The following is a 22,939-nucleotide window of genomic DNA, read 5'->3' on the forward strand; positions in this document are numbered from 1 at the left end:
GCTCAATAAACTTTGTATTAAAGCATAATACACAGGAACGCCTGGGTGACTCAGCGGTTGGGTGCCTGCTTTCGACTTGGAATGTGATCCCGTAGTCCCGGGATGGAGTTCCACGTCGGACTCCCTGCATGTAGCCTGCTCTCCTTCTGCCTGTGTCTCTGCCTCTCTTTGTGTCTCTAATGAATAAATAAATAAAATCTTTTTTAAAAAAAGTATAACACGAAGAAAAGTATACATATCATAAATGTACAATTTGACAGTTTTCCCAAACTGAACACACTCTATAACCAGTGTTGAGAGGGAGAAGTAGAATATAACCAGCACCCCAGAAGTGTTCCTCATGACCCTTCCCCTCCCAAGGTCGCCACTGATTTTTAATCCCATGTCTTGTTTTGCCTGTTTTTGAAGTATGTAAATGGAATCATACTGAATAAGCAAAAATTTTCAAAAATCTTACCCAGTACTGGGAAGGATATGAAGAGACTAGAATATCATACACTTTGAGTGAGCTAATCTCCCAGAAAAGCAACTTGTGTTAATGTGTACATCGTTTGACTCACTAATTCCATTTCTGGGAATCATAGAATCACTTATAATGCAGAAAATAAGGAAACTTCAGAAAGTGATGGGTAGGGGAGTAGCTGGATATCCTAACAGTAGAAATGCTACACAGCCATCAAAATGATGTTTACGAAGAAGATAAAAGAATGAAAAAAAAAACACTTATGATAAATGTTAACTGAAAAAGAATGAACAATTATTATACAAACTGGCTCCAATAATGTAAAAAGGTCTATGCATAGTAAAAATATATGGGAAGAAAGTACAATGGTGGTAATAAGATGATTGGATACTAAGTGAAGTTTTCTTCTTTTTGCCAGTTTTCAAGTTTCCTTTAATGCATTCGTGCTATCTTTTTTTTTTTTTTTCTAAGATTTTATTTACTCATGAGAGACACACAGAGAGAGGCAGAGACACAGGCAGAGGGAGAAGCAGGCTCCTCTCGGAAGCCCTGATGCGGGACTTGATTCCAGGACCCTGGAATCACAACCTGAGCCAAAGGCAGATGTTCAACCACTGGGCCACCCAGGTGCCCCCCACTTTTTCTTTTTAAAGATTGTGTTTAAAATAATAATAATAATAAAAAAAATAAAGATTGTGTTTATTTATGAGAGAAGGCAGAGACATAGGCAGAGGGAGAAGCAGGCTCCCTGAGGAGAGCCCGATGCAGGACTCCATCCTAGGATCCTGGGATCAGGACCTGAGCCAAAAGCAGCTGCCCAACCACTGGGCCACCCAGGCATCCCTCATGGTACCTTTATAGCAACAAACACTATCTACAAAAGGGGCAGAACCCTGGAGGGAAGTAACAAACACCTGATGAAGGGCCAAATTAGGGCATCTGTGTTAGGACTGGGGCTGGGAGATGAATAGCTACCAGTTGTCTGCTCACTGAATATGGGGAGTAATAAGCAATGGGAAGGATGGAAGGCAATGCTGAGGTTTGGAGGAACAGAGAGGACACTGGTGCCATGAACTAAAACAGTGATCCCTGGAGTAATCATCACACCACAGTGGTTCTGAGTATTGGCTCTTGCCATCCATGCCCTTGTTTTGGATCCTTGTCCAACCACTTATAGCAAGTAATACTGAACAAGTTATTTAACCTCTTTGAGTTTTTCTCATCTCTAAAAAATGGGGATCATCACAGCACCACTTTTAGGGTTGTTAGGGGGATGAATTGATATGAAGAGTTTAGAAAGTGCTTGCGACAGAGTAAGCTTTCAATAAGATTAGCTATTGTGATATGCCCAGAAGCGATAGGGATGGGGGGCAGTGGCTAGGACTTCTCTGTCACTGTTGCCCATCAGACCAGAAATAGTCCCTTCACTTCCCCTCCCTCGGCCAGCTCACTGCCAGGAGGTTGTCCCCAGGGGATGCTTTGAGCCCCCACAGAAGTGGGAATGGATGAGACACTGAGGTGGGACATGTGGGAGGATTGGAGTGGTCTGTGGGAGAATTGGGGACTAGGAAATTGCAAATTTTGTGGGCCAGTCTAGCAATAAAGCAGAGAGGCTCTGGAGTACCCCACTGCCCCTTGTCAGGACATCAGGATGCTTTCTGGATGGCGTAAGGAGGGGCACAGGAGAGGCCGCCCCCCTTTCCTCAACAGGTGCTGGCTAATTGGGCCCATTCTGCCTCATCATGCTGCCCTCCCCCACCTAGACTTGCTGAGAGCATAAAAAACAAGGCCAACCAGTGGGACACCCACAGGAAGATAAGGGGAGCTTTGTTCGTAGGGCTGGCCCCTAGAGGCTCCCTTGTCACCACCCTGCTCTGCCCTGCACACACAGGAGGTAGGACTATGAGTAGCTACTACCCAGGTGTCTGTCTGAAGCCTAAGACCACATTCCCTCCTATTTTCCTCTCAGGTCTTGAAATCTGAGGCTGGCTACATAACTGGGCCTGGTGTTGCCTTCATCTCCGGTCTGGTGCTCTTCCTGTCTGGCTTCAGCCTGTCTGGCTGCTATGTGCATCTGCAGGGCAGTTAATTCTACCAGTCCACCGCCCACCCCCCGCCCGCCCCACCTTCCTGCCTGCCTCCTGACAGCCATGACCATGCTCCTCTTACTCACTGCCCTTCCCCTACCCAGTGTCCACCCCTCCTGTCTGAAAGCTGGTCCTTTAGACCAGAAACCACCTCTGGTCTCAGAGAAATCCCATCCTAACTTGTGACCCTTCCACACCTTGTGCAATTTGCTCCCCACTTTGACTACCTGGGCCCCATCCCCTTTCATTACCCAGAGCTCCCCAAACCCAACTCCTGCTCGTACCCTGGTTCCTCTCTTCTGACCCATGACCCTCTTCTACTTTCCCTCCTCCAGACTCCCCACCTTCATCCCTCCCTTCCTGATTTCCACACGTCCACCTGAGATCTACCTCATTCTCCTCTTCTGATTCTCTCAACTCCTCTCTCTATTATGACCTGGCCTTGAGTTGTTTCCCCCTTGTCCTCCTGCCTTGTCTCCCCAGGGGCTAGAACATCTACAATTCATCAGCAATAAGCAGCCATGTGTGGCCATTGCCTACAGTGGCTACTCCCTCAGAAAGAGCTTCTCTTGGGATACCTGGGTGGCTCAGCGGTAGCGCTTGCCTTTGGCCCAAGGCGTGATCCTGGGGTCCCGGGATCAGGTCCCGCAGCGGACTCCCTGCGTGGAACCTGTTTCTCCCTCTGCTTGTGTCTCTGCCTTTCTCTCTGTGACTCTCATGAATGAATGAATAAGTAAAATCTTTAAAAAATTAAAAAAAGAGAAAGAAAGAACTCCTCTCTTGAGTCCATCCTCCAGACTCAACTGTCCCTCCACCCCTGGGAGTTTCTCTTGGTGCCCCAGACTGAGATCCCACCCCTAGCCCAGAAACCCAGCCTCCCGGAGAGCATAGAGAACCTTGGTCACACCCAAGGTAGGGTCGGATTCCAGACATCACAGTCACAAATGTAATACCCCAGCCCAGCCAATCTCATTTCTTTGGCCCTTCTCCTAGGGATCATTTTTGGACAGGAAAACACTTTCCCTCAAATGTTCCCTTATTCCTGATATACCGACCCTGCTCCCTTTACCTCCTAGGACATGGATATAAACACTATCAATGGATGGGATCCCATCAGAAAAATCCAATCCAACCTGCTGGGCAAGGTGGAGCCAGTCTGCAGTGGGACTAGGAGAGATGGGAACTCTGATGGTGCACTGTCAATCCTGTTGCCCTCAGACTTCAGGTCCTTGAGGAGGAAATCAACATTGAATTGCCCTCCATGGTCATCTTCATTGTGTGTATGTGTGTGTGTGTGTGTGTGTGTGTGTGTGTGTGTGTTTCAACCCCACCAAGCAATTGTATGGCACCGCCCTGGTATCCTACAGTTCAACTCAATTCTGACACTATCTACCTGGAGATAGCATCAGATCCCACAGGTTAAGGGATTGATCTCAGAAGACTGCTCTCTACTTCAGACACCAGACTCAAGTCCAGGTTGTTACCTGCGATTCTGACCAACTGGCTGTACTTAGTATATTTTATTTTATTTTATTTTATTTCATTTAATTTTAATTTAATTTAATTTAATTTTAATTTTAAAGTAAGCTTTTGGCGTGCTGGGTGGCACAGTCAGTTGGGCATCAGACTCTTAGTTTCAATTTAGGTCGTGATCTTGGGGTCATGGGATTGAGCCCTGTATTGGGCTCCCTGCTGGGCGCAGTCTGCTTGGATTTCTTTCACCCTCTGCCCCTCCCCCTCCACCCAGTGCTCCCCTCGCCAAATAAATAAATCAGTAAAAAGAATTAAAAATAAAGTAAGCTCTTTACCCAATGTGGGGCTTGAACTCATGACCCCGAGATCAGGAGTCATATGCTCCAGGGACTGAGCCAGCAAGCCCTCCTTTCCTTTTTTTTTTTTTTTTTTTTTTTTAATACTTCGAAGACTGGCTATAAATTGGACGTTCCCATGATCCTCTCTTCAGTTTGATTAACTTGCTAGAGTGGGTCATAGAACTCAGGAAACCAGGTTGCTTGCTAGATGACCAGTGTATCACAAAGGATATTAAGGGATATGAATGAACAGCCAGAGGAAGAGATACATAGGACAAAGTCCAGCAGAGTCCTGAACACAGGAACTCTGTCCCTGTGGAGTTGGGGGTACACCACTCTCCTGGCTCATAGATGCATCCTCGTTCACTGAAAGCTCTCCAAACCCTGTCCTTTCGGGTTTTTGTGGAGGCTTAATTACTTAGGCATGATTGATTAAATCATTAGCCATCTGTGACTGATTTAACCTCTAGTCCCTCACCCTGCCCTAGCAGTCTGGAGAAAGGGATAAGACAGAAAGTGCCAACCCTCCAATCACAGAGTTGGTATCCCCCCCCCCAACTAGCCCCCTCTTTGTAGGAGTCAGCTGATTAATGTAAACTCAGGTGTGGTTGAAAGGGGTCTGGAGGCACCTGGGTGGCTCAGTTGGTTTAGCCGCTGCCTTCAGCTCGGGTCATGATACCAGGGTCTTGGGATCAGCCCCGCATTGGCTTCCCTGCTCAGCGGGGAGTTTGCTTCTCCCACTCTTTCTGCCCCTCTCCAGCTCATTCTCTGTCAAATAAATAAAGAAAATATTAAAAAAAAAAAAAGAAAGAAAGAAAGAAAGAAAGAAAGAAAGAAAGAAAGAAAGAAAGAAAGAAAGAAAAGAGGGCAGCCCTGGTGGCTCAGTGGTTTAGCGCCTTCTTTGGCCCGGGGTGTGATCCTGGAGATCCAGGATTGAGTCCAACGGCAGTCTCCCTACATGGAGCCTGGTTCTCCCTCTGCCTGTGTCTCTGCCTCTCTCTCTCTCTCTCTCTCTCTCTCTCTCTCTGTGTGTCTCTCATTAATAAATAAATAAAATCTTTAAAAAAAAAAGGAAAGAAAGGGGTTTATTATGAATCTCAAGACACATTTGTTGCTCTTATGACTTGAGGAAATTCCAAGGGTTTTAGGAGCTCTGTGCCAGAAATGGGGACAAAGGTCAACTATATATTTCTTTTCTTTTCTTACTTTTTCTTTGGTGCAAAAATGTGGTTTTATTAAAGCATGGAGACATGACCCATGGGCAGAAAGAACTGCCTATGTATTTCTTTTTTTTTTTTTTAATTTTATTTTATTTATTTATGATAGGCACACAGTGAGAGAGAGAGAGAGAGAGGCAGAGACACAGCCAGAGGGAGAAGCAGGCTCCATGCACCGGGAGCCTGACGTGGGATTCGATCCCGAGTCTCCAGGATCGTGCCCTGGGCCAAAGGCAGGCGCCAAACCGCTGCGCCACTCAGGGATCCCTTCTTTCTTCTTTTTAAAAAAATTTATTTGTTTTAGAGAAAGTGGGGGGGAGGCAGAGGGAGAGAGAGAATCTTGGGCAGACTCTGCCACAACTTGAGGCTCAATCTCACAACCCTGAGATCATGACTTGAGCCAAAACCAAGAGTCAGAGTCTTAACCGACTCAACCACCCAGGAGCCTCTATGTATACATTATACATTAGACTATTACAGCATCAAAAGGCCATGATGGAATCCTTGTCTGAGCTGATGAAGAGTGAGACAGTTGGGTTTGGGGAGTGGCTGTGACTGAGTGACCCAAAGCAGATTCAGGAAAAAGTAGGCCCACACTGATACCAGTTAGAACACCCTAGCTGGAAGAATAAATGTCTGGGAGGGAGGCACAGCTATTAGGTTTGAATCTTGTGTTACCCACAATGGAGGTGCACCATGGTGTGCTTAACTCAGGGCCAGTACGCTGAGCAGAGAGCCATTCCATTTTAAATAACTGGCAGGATGAGATGGGAGGTGGCATCTCAGTTGCATGAAGTGTGAGTTCAATGATGCAACCATTTTTCACACAACATATACCCTAAAAGCAAGCCAAATTCCAAATCTGGTGCTTTAGCTTTGAAACAGCATTTGGTTCCAGTTTGGAGCTGAGTGTCCAGGACTTATGGTATAGTAGTTTTTGCCACATTCCTTGTCTCCTTTAATCCTCAAAACTTATCCTATAAAGTTATCCTATACCACTTATCCTATAAATGGTATCCTATACCATTACTTTTCCTATCTTATGGCTGAGGAAGATGAGGGGCAGAGAGGCTAGGAAAATTATTCAAGGCCACACCCACAGACAATAGATGGTGAAGGCAGGACTAAATCTTTGTGGGTTTTTTTTTAAGATTTATTTATTAGAAAAAAAAAGATTTATTTATTAGGGTGCCCGGGTGGCTCAGTTGATTAAGCATCTGACTCATGATTTCAGGTCAGGTCATGATCTCAGGGTTGTGGGATCGAGCCCCATCTTGGGCTCCGTGCTTACCCCTGCCCCCACCTGCTTGTGGTGTGTGCATATGCTCTCTCTCTAAAATAAATAAATAAATAAAATCTTTTAGAATATATGTATTTATTTATTTAATATAAGGAGAGAGAGAATCTTTTTTTTAATTTTTATTTATTTATGATAGTCACACAGAGAAAGAGAGAGAGAGAGAGAGAGAGAGAGAGAGGCAGAGACATAGGCAGAGGGAGAAGCAGGCTCCATGCACTGGGAGCCCGACGTGGGATTCGATCCCGGGTCTCCAGGATCGCGCCCTGGGCCAAAGGCAGGCGCTAAACCACTGCGCCACCCAGGGATCCCTGAAAGAGAGAATCTTGAGCAGACTCTCCACTAAGCCCAGGGCTCACAGTGGGGCCATTGCGGTGCAAGCTCAATCTCACAACCCTGAGATCTTGACCTAAGCTGAAATCAAAGCTTACCAACTGATCTACCCAGGTGTCAATCCTTGTTCTTACCCAGTGAGTCTCCAGGTACACTTCTAACAGTTCAGAATGCATGAAAGCATAGATGAATGCCCCAGATTTGAATGGACAGGCACACTCTCTTGAAGAGTCAGAGTTAATTAAAATTGAAGGATGTTGGGGTGCCTGGATGGCTCAGTCAGTTAAGCATCTAGCTCTTGATTTCGGTCCAGGACATGATCTCAGGGTTGTAAAATTGAGCCCTGCGTTGGGCCCAGTGCTGGGCATCGATCCTGCTTAAGATTTTCTCTCTTCCTCTCTTTCTGCCCCTCCCTCCCTCCCTCTAAAAGCTAATAAAAATAATAAAATTGAAGGATGTTGTAATTTTACATGTATCTCCCTTGCTTTATACATCTCAAAGCTCTTAGTCTTTTGTTCCCCAAGTCCAAAGTTAACCTGCTGCTAGGGCATTCCACTCATGGCTGGGGTTCCTATCCTGGAGCTGAGTAAGGTTCCCCAGGTCCCTGGGGGCAGGGGACAAGCACTGGCCTAAAGCCTGCAGACTTGTCTGCTTTCTAGTCCTGGCTCTCACCTGTTAGCCAGTGATCCAGCTTACCAGTTTTGCAGCTTAGTTCTCTTATCTGTAATGAGGGTGTCATAACCCCTGTCCTGTGGGCTTCAGAGGGCAGGAAGATCAGATGAAGTGACTGATAGGGAGGTCCCTAGACAAGTGAATGCTCTTCCAGTATGTGTGTGTGTGTGTGTGTGTGTGTGTGTGTGTGTGTGTGATCCAAGGACTCCCCGGGATTGTGGCCTCAGCTTGGCCTGACAGTGCAGTGCTTCTCTGGGCTGAGGTCAAAGTCAGGTCCTCTTCCCACTGTCAACACCAAGGCCTGGGACCTGTTTGTTGCTCTTGGCTCCTCTCCTAGCAACCAAAGCTTCAAAGAAGGTTCTGCAGAGCAATGGTGACCTTGTCTCTTAGCTTACTTTATGAAGAGGGACCAGCTGGACCAAGAGCTTCAGATCCTGGGCAACAGGATTAGACTACCCTGAGCAAGTGCAGGGAGCAGCTTGTACAAGTTCATGGCCTAAGGCTCAACCTTAGCCTTAGCCTGGTGAGGGGCCTCCTGAAGCTATCTACCCTTTCTTGCCATCCTGACTCTGGCCCAGAAAAGATAGCCTCCACTCAAAATATACACCCTATCCTTAGGGAGAGCTAATGAGGGAGAAACAACCTCATTCTTGGGGTGTATATTAACTTTCTGAGATTGTTGTAACAAACTACCATAAACATCGTTGCTTAAAACAAGAGAAATTTATTCTCTCACAGTTTTAGTGGCTAGAAGTTCAAAGTCAAGGTGTCCACAGGATTGGTTTGTGAGGCTCTGGGGGAGAATCTGTCCTGTGCCTCTTTCCTAGCTTCTGGTGACTGGGAACAATCCCTGGTATTCTTTGGCTTGTAGACTCATCACTCTGATCTCTGCTCCTGTATTCACATGTATTTTTTCTCTATCACTGTAGTTTCTCGTTTTCTGTCTCATAAGCATACTTGCCCTTGGATTTATTATTATTTACTATTATTTTTAAAAGATTTTATTTATTTATTCATGAGAGATACAGAGGGAGAGGCAGAGACACAGGCAGAAGGAGAAGCAGGCTCCATGCAGGGAGCCCAATGTGGGACTCAATCCTGGGACTCCGGGATCATGTCCTGAGCCAAAGGCAGAGCTCAACCACTGCTCTTGGATTTAGAGCCTATCCTGGTCCAGAATGATCTCCTTTTGAGATCCTTACCTTAATTACATCAGCAAGGAGACTTACTCCAAATAAGATCATGTTCCAAGGTTCTTGATGGACATAGGTTTTGGGGGCCAGGATTTAACACATTGCAAATGTCCAAATTTATGGGAAAAACCTCAGCCTACTCTTGGAGGGTCCCTGAGTCTGAGAGGAGAAATCTGTCTCTATTTCAAGAAGCTCTCTTATGATGGGGAAGACCTTGGTTCCTAGCCTGGTGCCAGAGAGCCTTTAAATTGAGACAGGGGAGGGGCACTTGGGGTGTATACAAGCCTTGGTTTTGGCTTCGATCATGATCTCAGGGTTGTGAGATCCAGTCCAGAGTTTGGCTTTGCACTCAGCTTGGAGTGGAGTCTAACATTCTCTTCCTCTCCCTCTCCATCTGCCCCTCCCTCCTGCTCACACGCTCTCTCTCTAAAATAGATAGATGATAGATAGATAGATAGATAGATAGATAGATAGATAGATAGATAATAGATAGATGATAGATAGATAGATAATAGAAAATAAATAAAATCTTTAAAAAAATAGACAGGTGCACAAATGCTTGTGGCAGCGAAGAGCCAGCATTGGCAGAATCCAGACCACTGTTCTCTACAGAACAAAGTGAGGACACTGTGTCCAATTCATGTCAAGATTCAGAGTGGGGAGGGCAGAGGAGTTTCTGCCTCCATGAGGCTAGTTGAGGCAAGCAGAGTTCCTGGTTCCATTCTTTGCCCACTCCCATTTTTCTTCTGCCAGCTTCTGGATGTTAAGGAGCTAGTATCAGTGTTAAACACTGTTTTCCCCCACTTTATTGAAAATGAATTCCCATATGATCATAAACAAAGTGGGACTGGGAGGTGTCTTACTATGCTGGGGAATCCACCAGGGTTAGGCCCCCAGAAGGGTCTTTCTTTGAATCCTAGCTATCTCTCTGAGCCCTGTTTTCTCCTTTCTTGCAAGGGCCTAACAATTCAGATGGGGTTCTTTCCACTCTGAGGATTCTCTTCCTGAACTAGGAGCTATACAAACCTTGGAGTTGTTCATCCTTCCTGCCCACTTTCTTCCCTCCTACAGACTAGAAGAGCCCCAGCCTGCTGACTGTCTACCCGTTCAGTCCCCAGGCTTCTCACACCTCTAGAGCAGGTACTAAGTGGGGCACCAGCTCCCCGCCCCACTTCATTGCCCCTCCTCCCCCGTTAAGATGTCTCTAAAGACAAATTGCATGGGGGACGCCTGGGTGGCTCAGCAGTTGAACATCTGCCTTTGGCTCACGGTGTGATCCCGGAGTCCTGGGATCGAGTCCCATATTGGACTCCCTGGATGGATCCTGCTTCTCCCTCTGCCTATGTCTCTGCCTCTCTCTCTCTCAGTGTCTCTCATGAATAAATAAATAAAATCTTAAAAAATAATAAAATCCATGACTTTGAGAGGGTGAGGAATGGTATAAACATGTGAGGAATGGAAAGGGGTGGCCAGGGTTTGACACGGAAGTGATGGGGAATAGAAACTGAGGGACAGAGCTGGGAGGGACTCATTGAAAAATGCTGCCCTCTTGTTATCTTGATGGCTTCTTGGTTGTCTCCACCCACATGACCCCTTGGAGCTCTGCTGCCAAGAAACTATTCACAGGAGAAGAAATGGATTGACTACAGATTCTCTTCCTGGCTTTCCCTCATGCCGAGCACAGGAGCCCTCTTAGAGTTAAGGGCTGATAAGTAAGTGGATGATGGACAAGACTAACCTGAGTGACAAGCATGGAACCAAGAGCCCCGTCCCAGCTTCAGTAAACAAGGCACACACCCCACCATGGTCTTAGTAGAAAGAGCTTCTGGGGTCACCTGGGGAAGTCCTGCACCCAATAAGGAAAAACTGTATCTTTTATTGGAGAAGCCCCAAAGTTCTAGGAAATTTAGCCAGCATTCTCCACTCTGTCTTTCCATCTCTGCTTCCCTGGTTTGATCCCTCTTGGCCATGCACTCCTAAACTTTCTACCCTAGAGCCATTCCCATCCCCTCTTCAGAAGCAGTCCTTCCCTTATGCCCTGTAAAGCCTCCTCACATTCTTCCCTTCCCCAACATTTACAGAGGAGGCTTACTTGCTGGGAAACTCACTAGGCCTGATCCGTATGATGAAGGGGGAAAGTGAGTCACCCATATATCTTTTCTCCCTCTGCTAAGCTCCCTATAAATCCCCTATCCCATCCTCATCCTCCATTTTCCCTGAAGGGGCAATGAGAACAGTGAGCCGACCTAGTCAGTGAGGAGTGGTTACTTGATTTCCCATTTTGACAACAATCTCAGTTATATCCAGGTCAGTGTCTCCCTGGCCTTGGCCCAGGACACTGACCTGGCTATATCTGAGTCCCCTCTGCTCCTATAGCTCCTCTCAGCCTTTCCTTCCCTTCCCCATCTGCAGCCTTCCAACCTGAGTCAGGGCTCTGTCCATCTCTGCTGGGGAAGCCCTGTTCTCTCCTTCTGTGGCTGCAGTCTGCTTCCAGAGCCTGCCCAGAGCTGTGGCGAGGGCCAATGTCCACTTCTCCTCATTTCCCTGTATAGAGCAAAGATAATAGAGACTTTGAGATGACTACATATCACTTTGGAATCAAGCTTCCAAAGCCTGAGGACCTAAAACCTATGAAAGACCTGGACAGTCTGTTCCTCTAAAACTTTCAGCTGAGGGAAGCCCTGGATGAGGTGGACCATCCTCATTCTTGAAGAAGGCCCCTGCCCACTATCCCTTCCCCAGCTCATTACAACTCTTTCTCTTTTCCTTTATTTCCCAGGTAATGGAAACCTCTGGAGACCAGACCTAGATTAGCTGTCTCCCTGGCTCTACACTTTGGCTATAATTCTGGTGAGAGGCTCCAAGGGACCCCCTCTCTGACTCTTCCTCAATCCTCCCACCATTTACACCAGAGAGCCTCCTCTGCTGCCCAGAGTAAGTGCATTTCCCTGTCTCTCCCAGCCCCCTCTCCCCATTCCCATCTGTTTATCTCTTGGTTCCATCCTATCCTCTTACTCATCTTTCTGACTCTGTCTCTCCTCATCTTTGTTCTTGTTCCAATGAAGAGGCCTTTGGAGCCAGGCCCAGGCCTTCCCTCTGGCAGTTAGAGGAGAAACTGCTCCAAGACTTCTATTTACAACTGATGAGTGACCCTGGCGGCTCAGTCCTGACTTCATGACCTGATTCAGTCTCTTTCCCCACCTGAATTTTTGTTAACAACAGCAATGGGAACCCATGGGGTGATTATGAAAGCAAAGTTTACAATTCATACTATTAGCCTTGAAATTGTGATTCTTGAAAAAGGTTTTATTTTGGGAAAATTACTTCCAGGGCAGCCCGGGTGGCTCAGTGGTTTAGCACTGCCTTTGGCCCAGAGCCTGATCCTGGAGCCCCGGGATCAAGTCCCACGTCGGGCTCCCTGCATGGAGCCTGCTTCTCCTCTGCCTGTGTCTCTGCCTCTCTCTCTCTCTCTCTCTCTCTCTCTCTCTCTCTGTGTGTGTGTCTCTCATGAAATAAATAAAATCTTAAAAAAAAAGGAAAGTCACTTCCATTTCACATTTTATGCATAAAGTGAGACTTTTGTGTGTGTGTGTGTTTAAAAAAGATTTTATTTATTTGACAGAGAGAGAAAGACAGCACAAGTAGGCAGAGTTGGCAGGCAGAGGGAGAGGGAGAAGCAAGCTCTCCACTGAGCAGAGAGCCTGATGTGGGCTGAATGTGGGGTTCCCAGGACCCTGGGATCACAACCTGAGTGGAAGGCAGCTGCTTAACCAACTGAGCCACCCAGGTGCCCCTTATTGTGTGTGTGTTTTTTTAAATTTTTTATTTATTTTTGATAGTCACAGAGAGAGAGAGAGAGAGAGAGAGAGGCAGAGACACAGGCAGAGGAAGAAGCAGGCTCCATGCACCGGGAGTCCGACGTGGGATTCGATCCGGGGTCTCCAGGATCGCGCCCTGGGCCAAAGGCAGGCGCCAAACCGCTGCGCCACCCAGGGATCACCCTTATTGTGTTTTTTTAAAAAGATTTATTTATTTTAGAAAGAGAGTGTGTGAGCAGGGGGAAGGGCAGAGGGGGAGAGAGGGATAGAAAGAAGTAGACTCCCTGCTTAGCTTGGAGCCCTATGGGCTGATGTGGACTCAACGCGGGTCTCAGGGCTCTATCTCATGACCCTGAGATTGTGACCTGAACCGAAATCAAGAGCTACCCAGGCACTCCAGAGATTTTTTTTTTTTTTTTAAGATTTCATTTATTTATTTATTCATGAGAGACAGGGAGAGAGGCAGAGACCCAGACAGAGGGAGAAGCAGGCTCCACGCAGGGAGCCCGACGTGGGACTTGATCCTGGGATTCCAGGATCACGTCCTGGGCTGAAGGCAGGCATTAAACTGCTGAGCCACCCAGGGATCCCCTCCAGAGACTTAACTGATTTTGAATAAGGCCTGATATCTTATTCCTATATTTCACATTCATATAAAATATGACCTTACTGTGGCTTCCCAGGAAATGCTGCTGTGCCTTCAACTTCTGCCCCAGTTGGATCAAATTATCCAGGTCAGGCTGGCAGAGTTCTAACCCTAGAGATGAAGCATCCTGGCAGCTCAGGACCTCTTTCTTCTGGGAAATACCATCCTACACAAGTCCAAGGTCCTTTATCCTTCCATGATTTTGCTCCCCTCAAATATACCCTGACCTCCTTCTCCTTAATTTACCACCTCCAGAGGCTTCCTTAGTTCTTAGTGGATAAATGGGCAAGGCAAGTACAGGTATGTTTGAAGGTAATGGGTGGAGATGGCTATGATAAGAGTAACCACCAGGGGGAGCCTATGCCTAAGAAGACACTGAGTAGGGGCCTAACGGAGCCACTCAGGATTTTTCTTCTCTTTTTTTCCCAGAGCAGTAAAGATGCCAGGTATTCTAGATTGAGGTGGCTTGCTATGGAGCTGGGTGTCTAGAGCTGCCCCTTTCTCATCTCTGACTCCCTCTCTTTCCCTGATCATGCAGAGAAAGTGTCAACTAAATTCTGGTGCATCTGAACAGAGTGGAATAATACTTCCTAAGGACAAGTTCCCTGATAGCTATATTCAATGTTGGGATTAATCCTCAGTTTTTTTTTTTTTTTACCTTACCCGATAACCCCCACTAGTTCCTGCCATCCGTCCCTCCCTGAAAACCTCATAGACCCAGGCTTTCCCACCGCTCTTCCTCTCTTGGTTTAGAGATCAGGGGGCCCCCTGGGTAGTACAGTTATGTACATTCCTTACACCTTCACCTGAACTCCCAAGATGGCCCTGGCTCAGCAACTGCTCCCACCTCCCTGCCCCATGGCCCCAGGTAGTCTGGTTCTTCCTTCAGATCCAGCTGACTGGGGCACCTGGGTAGCTCAGTGGTTGAGTGTTTGCTATTGGCTCAGGTCGTGATCCCGGGATCCTAGGATCAAGTCCCACATTGGGATCCCTAAAGGGATCCTGTCTATATTTTTGCCTCTCTCTGTGTGTCTCTCATGAATAAATAGATAAAATCTTAAAAAAAAAAAAAAAAAGAGACTCAGCTGACCTATTCCCATCAATTCCAGGTCTGGGTGAACCAAACAGTGAGTCTGGCCTATGGGAAGAAGGGAAGAAGGCCAGAGAATCCCTAAAGCCTAGAAACGAATCCCTTTGTACCCTAGGCCATAAGGACCAGTCAGTTCCTGCATCTATAACCAAACCTACTATGTCCCTGGTATTGTGATACATGCTAAGAAAACCAAAGTACAAATAACTATAGTCTCTGCCCTCCATGAACTTGTGTGCTAATCAGGCAGGCAAACAAATAACTAGGCAATCACAAGATAGTTTGAGAAATGCTTTTTTAGAAGTATTACCAAGAATGGTGGGAGAACAGGAGCAGGTGCAACTAAATCTATTGGGGGTGAGTTGGGAAGCCTTAGGAGAGGGGGTGACATTTGGAGTATATGGTAAAGGGTTTAGGTCAGGCAGAGAAGAGAGTGAAAAGCTTCCTAAGCACAAGGCACAGAGTGAGGGAGAAATCTAGCTAGTTTGGGGAAACACAAGTAGTTCAAAGTGTAACATATTCTTTTTTTTTTTTTTTTTAAAGATTTTATTTATTTATTCGTGAGAGACACAGAGAGAGAGAGTCACAGACACAGGCAGAGGGAGAAGCAGGCTCCATTCCATGCAGGGAGCCTGACGTGGGTCTTAATCCCCGGTCTCCAGGACCACACCCTGGACTGAAGGTGGCGCTAAACTGCTGAGCTACCCGGGCTGCCCAAAGTGTAACATATTCTTCAGAGGGTGGGGGAGGAAGTGAATGGAGAGAAGACTGGAAAGAGAAGCAACACCATTTGTGAAGAAAGAGATATGTTTGGCCTTTGCGGTGAATATTGAGCTTGATTCGATTAGCTTGTTATAATACTCTGGATAAGCAAGGTTAGATTTGAGGAGTCAGGGACACCAACTTGGAATCCACTGTTAACAGCCTCAATGACTGGTGGCTGGGGCCAGGTCTAGCCGTAGGTCTGTGTATGAAAGGAAAGCTGGAGTGGTTTGAACACTGACCCACCCTAGCCACCAGGTCCCATTGCCTACAGGTCACATAGAGAGGGAGGGGTGGGGCCGTGGTCTCTGGCTTTTGCAGGCTGGAGAAGACTCCAGCCGCTGTAGTCCTGTGGTTCACCATTGGGTGGTATAGAACTTGTGGTCTGCGTTCAAACAGGAGATCCCCTAGTGAGGGAGGGGAAGTATGAGGCTGGGGCTGGGGATTGGGTAGGCAGTAGGGAAATGAAAAAAGGGAGGATTGGGTCTCATGGCCACATATGCAGATAAAGCCTATGGTTTTATTTTCTTTCCTTTGCTCTTTCCTTTGATCAGTCCTGATACATGGTATGGGATCACTTTACTTCCTACATTAGGGGCAGGGCATAAGCAAGGGCAAGAGCAAATAAGTACCCAGTCTGTAAGAGCAAGTGAAAGTTCCCATCTAAGTCTACTTGTTCCCCTAAGAGTTGTTGGGCTGGGTGGTTCCCCACCTGGAGGCCCTCCTAGTGGGTAGCCCTGAGGAACTTCTTCAAGCCATATCACTCCAAAAAATGCCTTGGTCCCCTTCTTCTGTTCATGCCCCTCAGGGGCCCACTGAGTACAATTCCTTCTCCTCTGAGTATGGACAGAGACCCAAGCAAAGTCTTAGGCAGAGAGAAATAACTATGATTCAGCAGGATTATGAACAGGAAGCAGATTCCTGCTTTTGTCCATTTCTAGCTTCTCTCTAAGGGGCCAGAATGGGCCCATCCTCAAAACCTAGAAGAGGAGGAAGAGCCCTTCCCAAACCAGAAAGAGGCTGAGGTGGAGGCTGAGGGATGACGACCAGGCCCTAGTTCTGGGCCTCTGGGAGGAGCAGTAGCTTAAGGGCCAGTAGCTTGACTCCTGGTGTTGGTAGACAACCTGGTTAGGACAAAGGCCAGCCAAGTCCTGGCTGGAAGGTTAGGACAAAAGCCAGCCAAGTTCTTGGATGAGGCCTGTGTACCATCCCTAGGCTTTAATGAGGCTGAGGAACCATCTCAGGATTTGGCATGCAGATGAGCTACCTCAGGACTCCCATGAAGCTGAGGAATAACACCAGCCCTAGACAAGCCTGAGGGGCTGTTCCCCTTTTTGCAGAGAGACTAAGGAACTGTCCCTAATCCCATATGAGCTTAAAGAGCCACTTTAAGCCCAGGAAGAGGCTGAGCAGGCTCTAAGCTATAGGTCCCAGGTAAGGACAAAGCTGAATGGCAGTCCTTACCTTGGTCCTAAGCCTTGGACAAAGGATGGCTGGGAGCCCAGGATGATGGTGAGTAGCAGCACTCACAGGCCTACCCTAAGACTAGAACCAGGCTGAGGGGCCACCTGAATAGAAGTGTGCATGGAAGGCCTATTTAGAGGTAGCCTTGCAACTAAATCCAGGTAACGGACATCCAAGCTGGAGATGTTTTTATTTCTCTGCTTAGGGAGTCAGCAGCAATGTGGGTGCTTTAATGCCTCTTGTTACTAACCAAAGGGCTCTGCAGGTAGCTCTCCTGTCTGTGGTAACTCTTCCCCTTAACTGCTCCAGGAGTCCTGGGGGAGACAGGCATGGACTCAGAGCCCATCACAATTCCTACTTGGTTCCAGAAATCTTGGGAAAAGAAAGCGTGCAGCTCTGCAGGTCTCCCTTCTCTCAAGAGGCAACAGAGCTAGCATTAAATAGAAATGAGGAGAGCCTTCAAGCTCAAGTGGGTAGCACCTACTAGATTGTACAGTGAAGTGCCTCAAATCTTAGAGTTGATACTTTCTAGTTGACTGACCTTGGTCAAGTAGTCTTTTCATTTTTCTTAAGATTTTATTTATTTATTCATGAGACACAGAGAGGCAGAGACTTAGGCAGAGGGAGAAGCAGGTGGGGAGCCTGATGTGAGACTCGATCCTAGAATCCTGGGATCACACCCTGAGCCAAAGGCAGAAGCTCAACCACTGAGCCACCCAGGTGCCCTCAAGTAATCTTTCTAAACTTTTAAATTCAGATTCAACTACTCCCTCCACTACCCACAACCCTCTGAGACCGTTGGTTGTTCAAAAACACACAACTGTGTATGTATTTCTAGAATGTTTTCTAAAACCCATAACTAATTCTCTATGGACACCAGTTGGTGTCAATTCTGACACTATCTGGAGTTAGCTCAGAAGCCACAGGCAAAGGTACCAGTCCCACAAGACTGACCCCACTTCGAATGTTAGTTGCAAGTCACTGCACCTCTCTGACCAACTGGCTAGAAATTGGGAATTCCCATGCTATAAATTCACTTGACAACTTGGTAGAATGGCTCATGGAATTTGGGGAAATACTTTAATCATGTTAGCAAGTTCATTGCAAAGGATACAACTCAGGAATAGCCAGATGGAAGAGATACATAGGGCAAGGCACAGATTATGCGTGCTGCGCGCGTGCGCGCGTAACTTCCATGCCCTCTCTGAATGTGTCACTCTCTCAGCGCCTTGATGTGCTCACCAAACTTCCTCATTTAGGAGTTTCTTTTTCTTTTTTTCAAGATTTTTATAGCGATGCCTGGATGGCCCTTTGGCTCAGGGTATGATCCCAGGTCTGGGGATTGAGTCCCATGTCAGGCTCCCTGTGAGAAGCCTGCTTCTCTCTCTGTCTCGAATGAATAAATGAATGAATAAATAAATATTTTTTAAAAGGCTTTTATTTATTTATTCACAAGAGACACAGAAAGAGGGGATTCCTGGGTGGCTCGGCGGTTTGGCGGTTTGGCGCCTGCCTTTGGCCCAGGGCGTGATCCTGGAGTCCCAGGATCGAGTCCTGCGTCGGGCTCCCGGCATGGAGCCTGCTTCTCCCTCCTCCTGTGTCTCTGCCTCTCTCTCTCTATGTCTATCATAAATAAAACAAAACAAAACAAACAAACAAAGAGAGACACGGAAAGAGAGAGGCAGAGATACAGGCAGAGAGAGAAGCAGGCTCCATGCAGGAAGCCCGATGCGGGACTAGATCCCAATACTCCAGAATCACGAGATGAGCGAAAGGCAGGCTTGCTTAATTGCTGAGCCACCCAGGCATCCCTAGAAGTTTCTATAGAGTTCAAACTCTAGGCCCACTCCCCTTCCAGGATTTTGGGGATGGGGCTGAAAGTTCCAACTTTCTATCACTTGGTCTTTCAGGTGACCAGTCCTATCCTTAGGGTGGGTGTTCCTACCTTAAGCTACCTTATTAGCATAAATGCAGATATAATCTAAAGAAGCTCCTTATGAATAACAAAAGACACTCCCATCACTCAGGAAATTCCAAGGGTTTAGAAGCTCTGTGCCAAGGGATCCCTGGGTGGCGCAGCGGTTTGGCGCCTGCCTTTGGCCCAGGGCGCGATCCTGGAGACCCGGAATCGAATCCCATGTCGGGCTCCCGGTGCATGGAGCCTGCTTCTCCCTCTGCCTGTGTCCTGCTTCTCCCTCTGCCTGTGTCTCTGCCTCCCTCTGTGTGTGTGTGACTATCATAAAAAAAATTAAAAAAAAAAAGAAAGAAGCTCTGTGCCAGCACAAAAACTTGAGGACAAAAACCAAATATATTTATTATAATATTTACCATATATAGATTTTTAAAAATTGCTCCAGAAGATAGAAGTATTGCACACACAGGTCCCACCCTAGTCCCTGCCAACTTGTAGGCACCTTCCCTGACTGCTGCATCCTAGAAATGATTTTTAGCCTGTGTCAGTCACACAGAAGCCCTGTCCAGGTGATGCCCAGGCCTCTAAGCCTGGGTGGTCTGAGGCCTGGAGGGTAGTCACAGGTCCTCGAGGTGGGGTGGGGGGTGGAGTGCCTGGGTCCCATAGGATGTCCTCATATAGGCTTAGAACTGGGCCCGAGGGCCGTCCTTGAGCTCCAGTCCGCTCCAGCAGGGCTTTGAGCAAGCCCACAGTGAGAGGGGGCTCGGTTCCAGGCTCAGGAAATGGGGTAGGCGGCTCTGACTCATCTGGGAGGTGTGTCCGTAGCAGAAGCAGGAGCTCAGCTGGAGCTAGGTCTGGTGGGCACAGGCGGCAAAGGAGGGGGAGGTAAGCATCAAGTCGGCGATGCCGGGCAAATTCAGCCAACAGCAGTTTGAAGATCTCACTTCGAAGCAGGGTGCTGGAGGGGCTGAGGGCCAGGCCTGCTTCTAGAGCCCGCTCCCACTGCTCCTTTTGCACCAGCTGCCCCACAGCTTGGAGCACAGCTTTGGGCCGCCCACTGCCCAAGAGCAGCTCCAGCTCCAGTGCCTCAGGCCTGGTCCCCTCCTCACCTAGTACTGCCAGGGCTCGTCGATACAGGGGCAGCCCCGGGCCCCCTGACCCCCAGCCTGGACCACCCTGCTGTTGTGCCAGCTCCACAAAGGGTGGCAGCCATCCTGGCTCCAGCCGGCAGAGGCATTGACACAGAAGTTCAAAGAGGGGCAGTATCCCATTGGGAGGTTCCTTTCCAGCTGAAGTACCTCCTAGTACCTTCTTCCACACATCAGGAGGAGCATGGGACTTCAGCCTGCCTTTCCCATCTAGCTGGAGCTGCAGGGCCCTGAGGATGGCACCCCAGGCTGCTGTAGGAAGAGCTTGGAAAACAGTGTTGAGCTGGGCCAGCTGGTCTCCTACCAATTCAGTCCTCAGTAGGCGAGCCACTTCGAGCTCGGCCAGCTCAGTCCAGCCAGCTTCCTCATCGTCCCCAGCCACCAGGTGGGCTTTGAGCTGATCTAAGGCCCGGTAATCTCGAAGCTCAGCCCTCAGTGTGGTCAATAGTGTAGATGGAGACACATGTCCCTGGAGAATGGAGGCCAGGGCCTGAGGTGCCCGGAATATGCTGTTGTGTCTCAGTTCCTCTGGGGTGAGCTGAGCACCCCGCAGGCTCCGTCGCTGGTAGTACTCACAGGCCTCCTCAAACACCAGGTCTTCAGCTGAAGGCACCTCAAGGCCCTGTGGGGCTTCCCAGCCTACTCGAAACAGACCCAAAGCTGAAAGCAAACGAAGACCCCCTCGGGTCTCCAGCTCTTCTTCATCCTCCATGCCAGGGACTGGGGGTGCCAGTAAATGGACTCGGTCTGTACTTAGGACCTTTCTCTCCAGCAGCTGCCCGCTGCCCATGTCAAGCAGTTCCAACGTGGAGCCCAGCACACAGGCCAGAGTACCATGAAATGTTCCCAGTGCTGCAGACCCTGCCAGGCCGACAGGTGCCTCCTGCAGTGTGCCCACAGCCCGAGTACCACCATGGGACTGCACTAGGCTCACAGTGCCCTTGAAGTCAAGCAACAGCAGGCCCTGGGGAGTTGGGGCCCAGGTATGTACAGTCAATGGCTTCATGGGGGACAGCAACCCAGGAAGGCCTCGGAGCAGTGCCCGGAAGTCCCATGTGTCCCCTTGTCCTGGATGCAGGCTCTTACTGTGAGAGAGGCCAAGACATGGGGCAGCCACCATCACCTTGCCCTTGCCTGGCCTCCAGATGAGCAGAATGTGACCCACGCCAGGCCAGGTAGCGGTAGTGGGCACGAGGAAGAGGTCCTTGCGGGAGGCCAGCAGCCCGAAAGAGGGGCAGTGGTGCAGCAGGATGTGTGTGCGGCCCAGGTTGGTGCCGGCCTCCCCGCTGGGCTCCAGGGTTCGGACGCACACGCAGTGGCTGAAAGCAGCAGGCGGCCCCAGCCAGCCCTCTGCGCCCGCCTGACGCTCCTCGCACCACACCAGGCGGCCTCCAGGCGCCGCCACGGCCACCACGCGGGCTCCACCGCCGGGACACAGCTCGGTGCTCCGCAGCAGCCGCCAGCCAGGCCCCACTCCCGCGCCCCACACCTCGGCTAGGCCACTCTCCCACACCAGGACCAGCGCCGGGCGCGTCGGCCACGGCAGGAAGAAGGCGTCTAGCGGGGAGGGGTGGCCAGCTGGCCAGGCACGCTCCAGCTCCGCGCCCGGGCCACGCACAGCGACCAGCAGCTGCGGGCTCGGCGCCCCCGGGGGGCGCAGGAGCAGCAGGTGGCGGCCGTCTGGGCTGCAGCGGACTCTAACGGCCGGGTCCCCGGCCAGCAGCTCCCGGAGCCGGGCCGCGCCGCTAAAGTGGCTGAGGTCCGAAAGCAGGCGCAGGGTGCCCATACGCTTCATAGTAGCGCCCGCGCGGGAGCACGCCGAGGCCCGGCCGCCCCCTGGGGTGAGGCTCGGCGCTGGGTCGGGGGTTCCCGCGGGGAGACTCAGCCGCGCAGAGACTTCCGTCCCGCGTCGATGAGGTGAGCCGACGCCAGGCCGAGAGTCGGCTCGGCCCCGCCCCTCAAGCCTTGCAGAGGGCTCCGCCCCGCTCACGCCCCGCCGGCGCGACCCCGCCCCCTGGGGGAGGGGCCACGCCAGCCTCGCGCGGGAGGAGCCTCCTGAGCACCCAGCGTCTCAGCACGTCAGTCCTTGCAAGCCCGACCCATGCTCCTGGAGTCGGGGTGTAGGCCCATCCGCCCCAGCCCCAGGAAGCGCAGAGCCTTACTCAGGAATCTCCCTGGCTGAGCCCTGAACTGAAAGTGTCACAACTCCCAAGGCTTTCCTTCCCTCCACGCCTCGCTCACCCCAACTTCTGGCAGTGTGTCGTGAAATTTTTATTGAGCACCTACTAAATGCCCGGCTAAGTAGACAGCCCTGAACAAAAGAGAAAAACTTCAGCCTCATGGGATTGACAATCTAGTGGAAAATAATAACAGTTAATACTTCCATGGCACTTACTGTGTAAATCCCCATCCCCGCCAGACAACAATACCCCTTGCACAGATATGGAAAATGAAGCACAGAGAGATTAAGTGAATTTGACCAAGATCATACAGCTATTCAGCAGGTAGAAGTAGAGGTGGGATTTTTTTTTTTTTTTTAGATTTTATTTATTCATGAGAGACAGAGAGAGGCAGAGACACAGGCTGAGGGAGAAGCAGGCTCCATACAGGGAGCCAGATGTGGGACTGGATCCTGGGTCTTCAGGATTACAGCCCGGGCTGAAGGCGGAGCTAAACCACTGAGTCATCTGGGCTGTCTTAGAGGTGGGATTTCAGCCACAGGCAATCTCAGTCCAGAGTCCTTGCACCGTATCACTTTACTATATCAACAACTCATCACCAAAACTAAGCATTTGCTAAAAAACAAAATTAAAACACGGAGTGTGTGTAATTTCTCTAGCAACATCTACAAAATGATATGCAGGGATTTCTACCCCTGACTTCCTCAAGTGATGTGGTATTCCTCCTCCCTCCAAATCCAGTTTCTCTTTGTGAGCCCCGCTTCTCCCTCCTTCTCCTAACAGCTTCAGTCAGAATTTGCATCCATTTCTACTTCATTAGCCTCACTCTGCCCTCTTCCTTTCAGC

At 49.2% G+C, this 22,939-nt stretch overlaps 1 protein-coding gene across 1 annotated transcript; it reads right to left on the reverse strand.

Moving 5' to 3' along the window:
* Positions 1-19,142: 19,142 nt before the first annotated feature.
* HPS6 (HPS6 biogenesis of lysosomal organelles complex 2 subunit 3) lies at positions 19,143-22,377 on the reverse strand. The gene has a single exon (XM_041733068.1). It carries the CDS (start codon positions 21,706-21,708, stop codon positions 19,300-19,302), a length of 2,409 nt encoding a protein of 802 aa, XP_041589002.1. The 5' UTR covers positions 21,709-22,377; the 3' UTR covers positions 19,143-19,299.
* Between the last annotated feature and the right edge of the window lie 562 nt (positions 22,378-22,939).

This window comes from Vulpes lagopus, chromosome 2, assembly GCF_018345385.1.
Source record: "Vulpes lagopus strain Blue_001 chromosome 2, ASM1834538v1, whole genome shotgun sequence".
NCBI lineage: Eukaryota > Metazoa > Chordata > Mammalia > Carnivora > Canidae > Vulpes > Vulpes lagopus.